This window comes from Pteropus vampyrus, unplaced genomic scaffold (assembly GCF_000151845.1).
Source record: "Pteropus vampyrus isolate Shadow unplaced genomic scaffold, Pvam_2.0 Scaffold22, whole genome shotgun sequence".
In the NCBI taxonomy this organism is placed as follows: domain Eukaryota; kingdom Metazoa; phylum Chordata; class Mammalia; order Chiroptera; family Pteropodidae; genus Pteropus; species Pteropus vampyrus.
This window is the reverse complement of record NW_011888803.1, coordinates 13,033,759-13,047,524: the sequence shown is the minus strand read 5'-3', so window position 1 is coordinate 13,047,524 and position 13,766 is coordinate 13,033,759. Positions and strand designations below refer to the sequence as shown.

At 37.1% G+C, this 13,766-nt stretch overlaps 1 protein-coding gene across 2 annotated transcripts in view; it reads left to right on the top strand.

The window, feature by feature from the left end:
- Positions 1–13,766, top strand: part of TGFBR3 (transforming growth factor beta receptor 3) — a 182,920-nt gene that overhangs the window by 158,874 nt on the left and 10,280 nt on the right. For both annotated transcript variants that reach the window (XM_023528097.1, XM_011355638.2), the window contains 2 exons: positions 6,798–6,839; positions 9,279–9,386. In XM_023528097.1, coding sequence (XP_023383865.1) covers positions 6,798–6,839; positions 9,279–9,386 — 150 coding nt within the window. The remainder of the gene's footprint in view (positions 1–6,797; positions 6,840–9,278; positions 9,387–13,766) is intronic.

Here is a 13,766-nt window from a genome sequence, read left to right as displayed (position 1 = left end):
TTTTGTTTGTTTTGCCTTTTTTAGTAGGGTTTCAACCATTTGAAACAGTTATAAAAGCCAATAAATGGATTGCCCAAATAGTTCCTTTTTAATTGGGTCATGGAGAAAGGAATAAGTTAATTGTGTTGCAAAATATATCACAACTGGGCAACAGCTGGCTCTATTTTGTACTGTGAAAGTGGTTTAACAATAGCAACAGCTACCTGGTACTCCATCTGTTACTCTTACCTATTTTGAGAGAGGTAATTCTGCTGGTAATTGAAGGCAGCAGATTGCTTTTTCCTTTGCCAGACAATAATTAGGCATTAATATTGCAGCAGTATAACTTCCAGTAATTCATTCTTTCTTCTTTTAAGTCTAGTGGTATTTTCCTAAGTAATTCCTCTTGTAAATTAGGTAATTAACTTTTATTTAAACTTGGTGTCATTATCCTGAACGTTCAGTGTTTTCTTTACATAAAAGTTCAAGAGGAAAGTTTTACCAAATATCAAAGCAATTTCATGAGATTTGCTAATTGAGACTAGAGTTTTGTGGAGAAGCATGTAGTGAAGAAAGTTTATTGCTTGGATTTGTTAAACAAATTGAGGAGGTTAGACCGTAGGCCAGCTTCCCAGGGGCTGTCTGCAAAGGTGCTTTCTAACTCTGTACTGAATGGGGTAGGTTTTCCGGCAGTTTTCAACTCTGAATGACTCCTCTTATCTTTTATGTTTGTTTTCCTTTAACTCTAAAATCATTTCTCTTCAATGCAAGCCATTCAAGTCTTCACTTTTTCCTCTACCTCTCAGTGTGTTGGGATAATCAATTGAAAAGGAAATGTGACATTTGGCTAATAGCAGTGGTTTATTTGAGTAAAAGGATCATGAATGTTTTTTCTGCCAGATAGTTTTGTGTGTGAATATAGTAATACACAGATTCTAGAGCATCTCTGGAAATGGGCAGGTCTCTCATTAGAATTGGCACTTTGGATAAAAATTTCCCAACCAGTGGGACATTTCACTGTCCTTTTTACTATACAGGTGCTCTTTGAAGGCCATGCCAAATTTTCAGCTCTCCTTAGTCATTTGGTCCTTCATATTTTTCAATACTTGAGTTTTCTGGGGCAGCAGATAAAGGCTCTGGTTGTCAGCTTCACAGCCAGGCAGAGAGTTGCTCAGGGGCTAGCACTGCCAACAGCATGGACACATTTCAGGCAATGTTACTTCCTTCTGTGGACTGAGAGAATAGGCCATCAAGACTTAAATAAATAATTCTAGGGCCCTCCTCTGGGCCTGTAGCATCTTTGCCACTTTTGATCAATCTTGGGAACCAGTGTTGGGTGAGCATTCTTTCATCATTTAAACTTTCAACATTAGATGATGTGTGCTGGTGGTGATGATGGCGATGGAGATGATGACTATTTAACTTTTATTGAGCATTTACTTAATACAAGGTTCTGTGCTAAATGCTTTGTATGAGTTATTGTATTTTATCCTCATAGCCCCTTTGCGAGGCAGGAATAGAGAGAGGCTAAGTAACTTGACTGAGGTCATATCACATATAAATGGTCGATCTGAGATTAAACTCCAGGCACTTTGATTCCAGAGCCTATGCTCTTAAACTCTATGCCTTATCTGAGGACTCAGTTGAGTCTAGTTTTTTTGTTGTTGTTGTTTGTTTGTTTTTTGAAACTATAAATAACGTAGTTAACACCCTATGATCTCAAAAGAAGATGAAGACTTTTAGAAAAAAAGTCTGTTTCCCGCAAAGTTAAGATATCGAGAAACATGTAAACTATTTAAGAGAGTATTAAAGTTTAAGAGGAGTTCTGTGACTTTGAATTATAACTTACAAAAAAGCCCAGAAAACATGAATAGTTTATGCGTATTATGGTTTATGGCAAAACAATTAAAATAGTTGAGGTGATGCCATCCTACGATATTTTCTGAAATATTTTGAAGTATAGGCATATTAGTGCTGTTTGCTTTGGATGCTGTGACCACTTTTTATAGCATTTGAGAACACTTGGGCTTCCACAATAAAAAATGGTATTACCACGTCAATGATAATTTTTTTTAAATGGTAAAAGAGAAGAATAATCATTTCTCTGAAATTTTGGACTCTAAAATTTGGGGCACATATACAAAAAAAATGGGGCACAAAAGAACAATAAATATCACCGCCAAATTTGCCATGATTTATATGCAATATATAATTCTCAGCAAGTTAAAATGAGTACATTAAACGTTTAAAATACTGAGTTTTTTCCATATTTCTACCACATAACTTTTACAAAATAAAATTGTGCTCAGGACAACACCTGGCATATCATGGTTACTGAGTAAATGTTAATTTCTTTTCCTTCCTCTTAACCTCTTGGCCAAACTGGGTTTGGGGTTAGGGTGGATGAGTGGAGGGGATAGAAGGGAAAGTTGTAAACGTCAATTGCAAGTTAATCCAAGAGAGGCGTTACTTTTTGGAACACATTTGATTTTTCCAGAACAAAAATATTCTAAAGCACCAGCCAGGTTTTGTCCTCAGGCTGAGGTAGAGATGAAGGGAGGCTGGGTAGAAAGAAATGTAGAAATGCTTAATTGACAGACCAAGACATTCAGTTTCTATTCCGGAAGGGAGAAGGAGTATCATAGGGATTTATTATTATTATTATTATTATTATTATTATTATTATTATTCAATGTGATCCACATTTTAAAAACTTTTTACTCTGGAAAATTTCAAATATATACAAAAATAGAATAGTAGAAAGAACTCCCATGAACCTTCCATCTGGTTTCAACAATTACCAATTCATAGTCAATCTTGTTTTATCACTTCCTGTCCCTGGATTGTTTTGAAGGAAACCCAGACATTTCATTTCATCCATAAATATTCCAGAATGTACTTCTAAAAGTTAAGAACCATCAAAAGATATCGAGTAGGGAGCCAGTGATCATTCAGGAGGACTACTCTGAGAGAAGGTCAGTGTGCTGGGACATACACAATAATTAGATATACGTGACATTTATGGTTATTCCGAAAAAAAAAAAATGTTTATTGAGTACCTACTTTATGCTTGGTGTATAGTAAACACGTTGTTCTGTCTTTAAGGCCTTTACAGTGTAGTGGAGCGTTTCACAGCCTCAGTATTATTGACATTTTGGTTGGATAATGCTCGGATGGCATTTGTTTTTTTTGTGGGGTGGGGGGAGGGAGGGAGTGTCCTGTTCATTGGAAGATGTTGAGCAGCATCCCTGGCCTCTACCCACTAGCTGTTCATAGCAAACCCTTCCACTACCAGCCGTGGCAACCTGAAATGTCTCCAGACATAGCCAAATGTCCTGGGGATGGGGGGCGGGGTGGCAGAAATCACTTTCAGGTGAGAGCCACTGATCTTGGTGGAAGCATGCAGATAAGTGACCAGGCAATTGCAACAAATGTCACAAATATTGAAACGACCCAGAGAAGTGGGGTTCATTTATAGTGAAGTAAAGTTAGTAAAAATTGTATCTTAAATGTGACCTGTACAAAGGCCTCCAAGTCTTCAGCTTCTTTATCTCTCTATCCTAACCTCTTTGCCAGATAGTGGTACAAGTGGGTACCAATTAGATACCTTGTTTCACTTTGGGCCTGTTTGGTCCTACCATGTTTAGAAGAACTGAATTGAAAGCTGGAAGCCAAAGCTGTGGTCAGGTACTCATGCGTAACCCCAGAAATATCCCGTGTATGAAAACCATGCCTAACACTCCGAGGAGGGAAATTTTGGTTCTAGAGATAGACCAAGGTTTGCTCAGAGTCTATGAAAAGATTTAATTCAGAATGTTGATTATAGTTTGTTCTTTCTGTAAAGAAATCTTTGTTAAAATTCTTTTTACAGTAATAGCTAGGATTCCTTTCTTACAATCTAACCCGTAAACCAAAAGTAAATATTGTTGTGTCCACTCTTTTCCTTTCAGCATGCCAACTCGATTATACGGTTCCAGTGGACATCAAGCTCTTTTAGTTATACTCAGGGGTTATTGGGGATTTTGGAACTAAAAGGTTAGAGGATAAAATCCTTTAACCTCAGTTCTGCAGCTTGTGCTTATTATTGTTTATGCACAGAAATCATGGAGGAACTTTACCCGGGGGGACATAAGCAACAACTGTTTCTGTTTAGTTCTGTGAAAAGGCCCCGATTTGAGGTGAGGGAAGAGGATTAGATCATAACATAAGTCCATTAAGAAATTTAAAACAATGCCATCCATCACACAGGCCTTGCTATAAAGCCTAAATTCTTGCATGTGAGGTCTCCTTAGGGGAAAATTATTATGTAGAACCTCTTGGGAATTCTGACTGACAAAATTTAACCACGGGTAGCTAATTGGATGGAACTGTTCCCAGAAGTGTGTATATTTCTCATATGATGCACACTATGGAGACCTTTAAATGCCTTTGGACTTAGTTTAGCAAATCAAACCACTACTGCTTGAAAGTAGGAGAATTTTGTGGTTAGATATCACTATTTCATAGGGTTCTTGGGAGTTTACAATGAGATAGTACAAGTAAAAGCTTTTGTCAATTATAAAACACCATACAAATGTACAAACACAAGGTTTCACCATCATTACTTTATCACTGCCAACTAAGCTGATAGGACCAAACACCTAGGAGAGAGTTTTTGTGGGCATTTTGTAATTGGTGTGCATTCTACATACTGAATTAGATTTTCTTAAAATCACATAATTAATTTAATTTGATTTTAGTGGCTTTGATTCATCTGGTAGCATTCCTTCCCCTAGAGCTGGATCATGATGCCCATGCTGCAAGAATGTGATCAACCCGACTGAGATTGGTTAATCTGAAAATTTCCAGTCCTGTCTAGCATCTTCATTTTTATAAACACCAACTCAAACGCTGTTTGTTTTTGGTCAATTTTTCACAAGTTCTTTTCACTTCACTCTGGATTCCAACACAATATGTGTATTCCTTCTTTCTTGAGTAAAAATGGAGATGAAAAGAGAGGCATTAAACACTTATCACTTTTAAACTCTAAAGAGAAGGGGCAGAGTCTATGCCAGGACTCAGCACACGTTTTCTATAAAGGAGCAGATAGTGAATATTTTCAGTTTGTGGTTCATATAGCCCCTGCCTCAACTGCTCAGTGCTACTATTGCAGCAGTAAAGTAGCCACAGACAATATGTAAATGAATGAACATAGTTATGTTCAAATAAAACTTTATTTATGGAATAGATTTGAATTTCACATAATTTTCACATGTCGTTAAATATTACCCTTTTGATTTTTTTCAATCATTAAAAAATACAAAATGTATTTTTAGTTCATGGGCCATACAAAAATAAATGGTGGGCCATGGTATACTCCCTCCTATCTATGCTGTTCTCACTGCTGAAGATAGTGAGTAGCTATGCACAAGTCGTTTTTCAATCTCTGCTTTTCCAGCTAAGGATGGAGCAGCACTCACCAGTCATTTAGGCCGTGAGGCAGAATCTGGAATTCTGGTTCAACCTCTGCCCTTATTCTTTCCAGCTGAGACCTTAGGCTAGTCACATGATATCAGAATCTCAGTCTGCTCATTCGTAAAATAGTGATAATTTTTTTTCTGCCTCCCTCACAGGGCTAGTATGACCCTCAAATGAGATCATGGCTGTGTAGCACTTTCTGAATATGAAAGCATAGAAATGTTGAGGCATACAAGCATTTTCGTATACTCTTATTTAAAGTTTCCTCTATCGCCTCCACTTTCAAAAGCACATCAATATTCTAATCATCCTTCACCAAACACTTCTGGCGGGCCTATTTTATGCTGGGCTGAACCCTGAGGATATACAGATGAGTAAGAACTAGACTCTGACCTCCAAAAAAAAAAAAAAAGAGAGAGAGAACGAGAATTACAATGTGATGTGGTACATGTGTAACAGAAGAGGGATGGAATGAGCAGAGGTGAGAGAACCCAGCCCTGCTAGAGTACAGATGGGGCGGTGGGAGAGTCAGAGAAGACCAACAAAGCCGGTGTGGAGAAATGGGTATTTCAGGGATAGCTTGCAAAGTGTGATAACATATAGAATTGGGAGAGTTTAAATAATATGAGGAGCCTAGCATAGGAGAAGGATCTCATTTGAAAAGGAGAGAGGTTGGTAAAGGAGGGAGGCACAACTTTGTGTGCCATGCTGAAGAGCTTAAAATTTTTTTCTATAAATAGAGGGGAGTCATTTAGCAAGTAAATCAGGGCAATAACATATCCACCTCTGGGATCTGGAAAATTCACTCTGGGGGACACATATGGAGGACAAAATATTTGGGCTGGGGGCAGTGATAGAGACAAGGAGGTCAATTTGGAAAACTGTAATAATGCAGATATGTGATGAAGAGGAGCTGAACTATATAGGGCAGTAGCATTAAGGATAGAAGAGTAAAGATACTTTTAAAAACTTGTATACATGAAATTAAAAGAATTTTTAAAAATAGAATAATATTGTGAATACACTGGAGAAACATGGTATTTAAAAGTATCGAATCCTTTTCTAAATAAGTATAAAGGTGTACACACACACAAATTGTCAGACTTAAATTCCTTAAGTTTGGGTGTTAACCTTCAAGTTTTCTTTAAATTGTAGAGCCCATACAATTGACCGTTGAGTACAACGCTTAAGATTTCCAAATAATCCATGTTAACAGTGTCGATAACTAAAGAGGATAATCGACAGAGCTTTCAACGAGTATTAACAAATAGAAAAGTGTCAGTCTGCTGAGATTTTGATGACCTTTTGCTTAAAACTTGATTGCTCTGTGTAATGTATCATGATTTATGTTTTTGTTTCAGGAATAGGTCCAAGCATTAAGGAACCGAATCCAATTTCTCCACGTAAGTCTTTATGCAACTATTTCGAAATATAGCCTCCTGGGCTTTTATAAGAATGAGCTGGTTATGGGGCATTTGCCAGACTTTGAGTTTTGATAAGGAGCCTTATGCTCTTACTCTCCCTCCCCACTTTTTTTCTCATACTTTCTTTTTCCTTAACTCTGTCTTCATTTTCCTTCCTTTTTCTCTCTGTACCTTTGCCACTTTAAAATATGAATTTGTTGACTCATTGGTGTGTCTGGACTTAATGGAAGGGTAGTAACTTAGTTTTACAAAGAGAAGTTTATTGTTTGCATACTTACATTGGTCATGATCTGAAATCATTAACATATAGCTACGGGAGTGTTTTTGCTTTACCTGTCATTAATACTGTTTACCTGCTCAGAGAAGTAGTGGTAAAGGAACGAGTTATACCTTCAAGATAATCTCTAGTCCAGGGAGTGTTGCGGGTGGGAGAGGGCTTGTTAGAAAAAAAAGAGGTACCAACTACTCCAAAATGATGCACTGGAAATTGTCTGGGCCAATTCCATCACTTTTCTATGGAAGAAAACTCTGATCCAGAAATATGTAAGTGACTTGCCCGTGGTTCTAATTGGCACTGAGGCAGGACTAGAACCTGGGCTTTGTGGCTGTGAACCCCAGAGTTCTTCTAACTGATGTTGCCTTGTGAGGAGAATCTGTGCTTTTTTCCTTCCTTAAATCCCTCCGTGGCTGACCTCATCAGTGCACATGACAGTCAGTCTGGAGAATTCCTTTATACAAAGCACTTTATAAAATGTTCTGTTAACTAATTATTTTAACAATCTCATGGAAAGTATGATATTAAGTGTATTAGTTTATATATTATTTTATATATTAAGTGTATTATTTTAACAATATCATGGAACCCAGTAACGTTCCTGGTTTCTCTCAAACGTTCCTGGTTTAATTGTTGTAAATGACATCTCCATCTTTATAGAATGTTTTCACTAAAAACTTTTAATTGTGCCCCACTTTTGGATCTGTAGGCATAAAAAGGCAAGTCATATTTTAATATCTAGTCCTTTTAATCTAGTCCTGCGGCTAGATTAAATTAAATTAGGTTGATGGCTTGGTTCATCTTAACCTCCAGAGAGTTCTGTCTAGTTCTTAAACTCCTTCAGGGGGATCCCCAGCCTGAAGCTACAAGCTCTACAAGCTCCTTTTGTTTACTTCCTGCCTTCAGCAGGTGAAGTAGTGCTATCCCCATTTTTCAGAAGTTAAATGAACACAGAAAAGGGTACATGGCTAGAAAAGAGGGACGAGAACTTGGGAATTTGGATCTTTCCAGAATCTTTTCCGCCACGACATACTTTTCCTGAGTCCTTTCAAGTGCTGGGGCTGCTCAAGGATCACATTTGTCTACAACTGAATCTTTAACACTGAAGTGAGTTGAAAGGCAGAGATTTAATTTATATAGAGATCAGCTGGAGTTGCTTCTGACTGGCGAGGAACATAGAAACAATATTGAAATAATGGGGAGAGCCTATACCTTAAATTTATATTATAAAAACAGAGACCTTAGAAATCTTTATTCTACTGAAAACCCCTCTCTGTTGGAACCTGATTTTAACTTTTTATAAGTGATTCAAAGAAGGTAGCTCTCTTAAATGAAAGGAAATGTTCTATTTCTGTGGCCTGGAATTAGTTTCAAATATAAAAATCTTTGCCAAACAGAGAAACAATTGGTTCTATTTATATGTTTTGCTGACCATAAAACTGACATCACTCCCCACTGAGAAATATTTCCGTTCCCCTCACAGAAAGATCACGGTTGGAAAAGTGTTAAAAAGTAGGTTGTTTTAAATGACACAATACATAGTTAAGACAGGGTTTAATATGAAGAGATCAGTGAAATGTTGTAATCCACAAGAATAGTTTATCCTTATCCTATGTTTTCTTCTTCTCATCCCTTTCTTCCTGTTATTTTTCACAGTTTTAAACGTTCATGAAAATATGTTTGTAAAGTCTTTGAAGTATGTTTTCGGCGTAGTGTCTTATTGTTGGAAGTGTTCAGTGAATAGGAAGCAATGAGTTGGATTTTGGTAATGGAAGTTTGCCTTATTTTCCAGAGCCTCTTAACTTCTGAATTTTCAAGCCTCTTTACTGTTCACATAGTAGGTCCTCAGGACTGAAACAATGAACCACAGACTTAAGGTTTTACAAAGTTTACAAATCTGATTTTTTAGTACGTTGCTCAGAATAATTGCAAATTGAGGCTGTCTTGCAAATCTGATAATTTCATTTTTCTTTTCAGAAAAAAATATAATATGAATACAGTATATTTTGTTGGAATCTTCATTTTATCCTTTAATTTTATTAGTCAGCTCTCAGTCTTTCTGACAATGCTTGTGAAACAAATATAAAATTGCAACATATGATGCAGACTAACCTAAAGTGTGTATTGGTTTCCCTTCCTTACAGCTGTTTTCCACGGCCTAGATACTCTGACTGTGATGGGCATTGCGTTTGCAGCCTTTGTGATTGGAGCACTCCTAACGGGAGCCTTGTGGTACATCTATTCTCACACAGGTTAGTGCAACTGTTAAATATTACTTGGTGCGCATCCTGCGTGCCTGCCGCACAGTGGAACCTCGGTGTTTCATTGCGTGGATGAATGGACGAAATAACGAATGAAAGAAAGTTCATTCTGACCGTTTTCACATTTATGTATTTGGCATAAATTGGATCTTGCAAAAATATAATTTGCTTTAAGCAGTTTTAGGAAAAGGTGTATAAACTATGTTAATTGCAGTTGAGATGTTGGTAAAGTTTAGCTTCTAATAAAGCTCTTTCATAGTTTGGGTTTAATTAAAGGAAGGTAATGTAGACAAACTGGAACTATAAACCATTCCCTCAACGCTAAAGACTTCATAATAGACATATAAATGGGTAGGAAGTTTAAAGGGAAGCCACGATTTCATTACCACATCTGCCAAGGCGCTGAGTACTGTCCACCAGAAGCCCTAATCTGTGGCTTAAACCAAAATTTCTCAACCTTTTAATTAAAAATTCATACCATGTTCTCTTTGATAAACATAAAATTCTCATATCTTCCTTTAGTTATTTAAATTTTCAAAATAATTTTCATGAATTATAAACAAAAATGGTGAAACAATGGCTTTGTTTTCAAACTTGGTCCTCCACCCCACAAAATTCTAATGAGTCCTTCCTTCTGACCCTTCCCACCAATCCCAAGGTTGAAACCTTCTGCCTAAACAGAGAACCTCTTCTGACCCCAATACAGAATGCCGGCCCAGCAAGGGGAGTCTATAGCACAGTGGGAAAGGAACAAATGGGCTGGCCTTCTCTTGCTTCTTTCTTATGTTCTTTGCAAAAATGAGAAGGAAAGACATGCATTTTGAGATATATCCTGTGAGCTAGTTGGTATTGTTTGTTCTTGGATACTTATAGTTTATACAGCAGGCCTCAATTAGCATTGTTTGGTTCAACTTGTGTCATTATAACATCGATAAGATGCAGCAGGAATTTGGTAGGAGCTTAGCTCTTTTTTATATCAATTAGTCTATGGTAAATTTGTTTTCATGATAGGTTGTTTTGCTTAAAGTCTGCAGACTTTATAGACAATGTTAAGTGAGGACTCAGCTGTACTGGGAACCTAGGTAAACTGTGCTCGATTATCAGTCAGAGAGAGGCCAGTGACAGGCCCAAGCCTTCTATTTAGAATTTCATTAACTCTCTACTGAACCAATCAATGCCATCATCTTTGGCTTTACCACGGATCATCCCAACTAGCCAAACTGAAAGAATGACTGCTTTAAAGGGATGGGAAGTACCAAAGGGCAGTTTGAGAAGTCATATCTTACTCCTCATCAGAATCTTCATTTCAAATACTGCTTCCTCCAAATGAGTTATTTTAGAATATGGCAGAAGGAGAAGAATGAATGCTTTGGTGCCTACCATGGGAAATTCACAAATGCAAAGTAAAAGTTTAGGAGAGTTTACAAGTGAGGCTTTGAGTCCTCAAATTATCATTCCTCATCAGCAACCTTCGAGTGAAGTGTATTTCATGTGAAAGAGAGAAAATAAGGCTCTTAAATGTAATAATTCTGAGGATATACAAACATCTATGAATCAGTTTGGGAATATCTTTCCTCATGAACAGTTTATATAAGCACCAGAAGAGATAGCTTTTAGCAGAGTAGCATTTTCGAGTAAATAATTTTGTCACAGGAATACTGGCATGTTCAAATCTCAAACTAACAGTTCTTCGCAGTTTTTTTTCAACCTCCTGCATGGCCACGGGGTTGTAGGGCTGTTGGCAGCTTATGCTGTATATTGGGAATGAATTTGAAAGTACTCCAAGAAGACTCTAGCTCGAAAATTTTCTATGGGCTAGTCACCCACAGATGCTTAACGTGTGCCTGCTGAGCCATGTCTGGCCCTGGTCATAAACTTTCCCTCAAACCCTAAAAGCTAATTTCAGGCCAGGTAGGGCCAGGAAGCCAGATCCAGCCAAAGTAGGGCAACCAAATGGCATTCGTTATTGGAACATACCGCACCGAAATCCCTCTGATAATCCCAGACTCTTGTCCACAGCCAAGCTCACAAACTTGATAAAAGCCAAGCCTGGTTTTATGGCCTATATTGCTGCTCATTAAATTCCGAAGTTTGTCGTTATTGCTCTCTTCTCCCTCAAACCAGAGACTTTAAGAGGAATTTTTAAGTTTTGTTAATATAGAAATGGGTTTGCAAATAGATGAAAGAAAAACAAAACCAAAAACCCTTCTTGTGATGGTTTCTAGCAAAATAAATTATGCTGATTTGGAAGCAAAAAGGTTTATAGACACTGTCATTTGGGCTCTAAACCTATTAGCATCATATATGATAAAGCTTCAAAATGACTTTTTATTAAAACCGTAACCTCTGGTTCATTTTAAAGACTGCGCATAAGGAATACCAGTGTCATACAAGTATAAAAAAGGCTTCTTTCAAGACTCACTGTTCATTTCCTGTCCAGAACTCCCTCTGTTTCATACCTGGATTAGCTAGCTGCAAGTTTAGCTAAAAAGAGATCATAATGCAGTAGCCAGTGAGGAGAGATGTGTACACAAACACTGACTCAAGCCTTTCAATTTCCACAGTAATCTAAGCCCTGGAACTCAGACCTTATATTGCATATTTGGAGGTTCAGGCAGCATCTGCCTCTATGACAAAAACAATGCTTCATTTGGGTGACTTCTCTCGAATTATGCTTTGCATATGCAGCACAGAGCACAAAACCAAGTCACATGTTTAAGTTGTAGATATCTACTTACTCACCTGTGAGTCTAAAAAAGCTGAGTCCTCACTTTATTGTATGACATCTTTAGGCAGAATAAGGGATACATCTTTAAGGGTCTATTAACTCTATTTGGAAAACTCCATTCCTAAAACTTACATTCTCCACTAATATGGTACAGGGAGGAGGGACAGTTGGAGTGGAAATGGAACCATCGAATCTTCATGCTCCTGGGAGCCTACCTAGTTCATGAGTCCTTAACCACTAGTCCATGAAGGTCCCAAAAATCATATCTTTTTTTTTGAGCAGAGGGGCAAAAGCATTTATTTTTATGTTTTAGTAAAACCTTTAGCTTTGTCACAGTAGTACATGAACATAGTTTAAAGGCTGAAATAGTTTTATAAGACTTGTTATGAAAAATCATGAGTCCCCTGCTGCCCCACTCCCTTTTCTTGCTTTTCAGAGCACCATTTTTTTTTCTCTCAGCTGATTCTTTTGGACATTAATCCATATCTCTAAATAATATGAATATATTGCTACTTTTTGACTTATCAGTTTTAGGCCTTTTCTGTTGACCTCTTATTAAGGAAGATAAAAATTTAGTTCTCTTTCACCCCTGTGCCCCAGTTATACATTCATGCCCTTCTTGTTCCCCTCCCTCCACCATCCTGCTAATAGAGTTATACTGAAATTTTGGTTAGATCGGTATCTACTGTCTACGTTATTATGACTACCTAAATGCTAATCACAGTCTAGCCATGTAGAATGATATTGTTTTTCCTGCATGACTTTTAATTTACCCTAGATTTAACCATTGTTTCTTCCCCCAACCCCCACATTAGCTTAGTTTCCTATTTACTTATCACTAATTCATCTGTTGACTCTCTGCAAGTTTTCTCAATCTCCTCTTAATACATTTAGACATCAGGTGTTCCACTGATTTATTTTCTTAAGCAAATCTTTCCTAGAGTCTTCTGCTCTATTCCTGTCTGAATTGGCTGCCTTCTATACTTGGATGCTGTTGTCTTCCTACATTATTTCACCACCATGCTGAGGATTCCCTGTAGTTTCAAGTTGTGGATATCCTTTGTCATGTATACCATGTCTTTCTCTTTCTTGGTTAAAGAGTACATAAGAGGGCAATGTTTTTCACACCTTGCATTTCTGAAAATATCCTAATTTTATACAAACACTTGGTAGATTGTTTGGCAAGGTATAGAATTCTGTATTATAATTTTCCTTCAGAATTTTGAAAGCATTCTATATTGACTTTTGGCTCTGAAGATTGCTTTTGGGAAATTCTAAGCCATTCAGATTCCTGACCTGTTTATGTTTCTGAAAGAAATTTTACAATATTAGTACTTGATTTAGGTGTGTTTTCATACATTATGCTGGGCGTCAGTGGAGCCCTTTCAGTCTAGAAACATGTCTTTTAGCATTGAGATTTTTTCAAATTATTGACTTTTTTCTCGCCCCTATTTTCTCTGTTCTCTTATTCTAGAAACCACATTATTTGAAAGTTGAACCTCTTGAATTGTCCTCATTTTCCTTTCTTTCCTGTTTTCTACCTTTTTCATTTTTTGTTTATTTTCTAGATTTCTTCATCTTTAGCTTTTATTTTCCTATTGAGATTTTGATACTACCTTAAAATTTTTAAATTCCAAGAAATT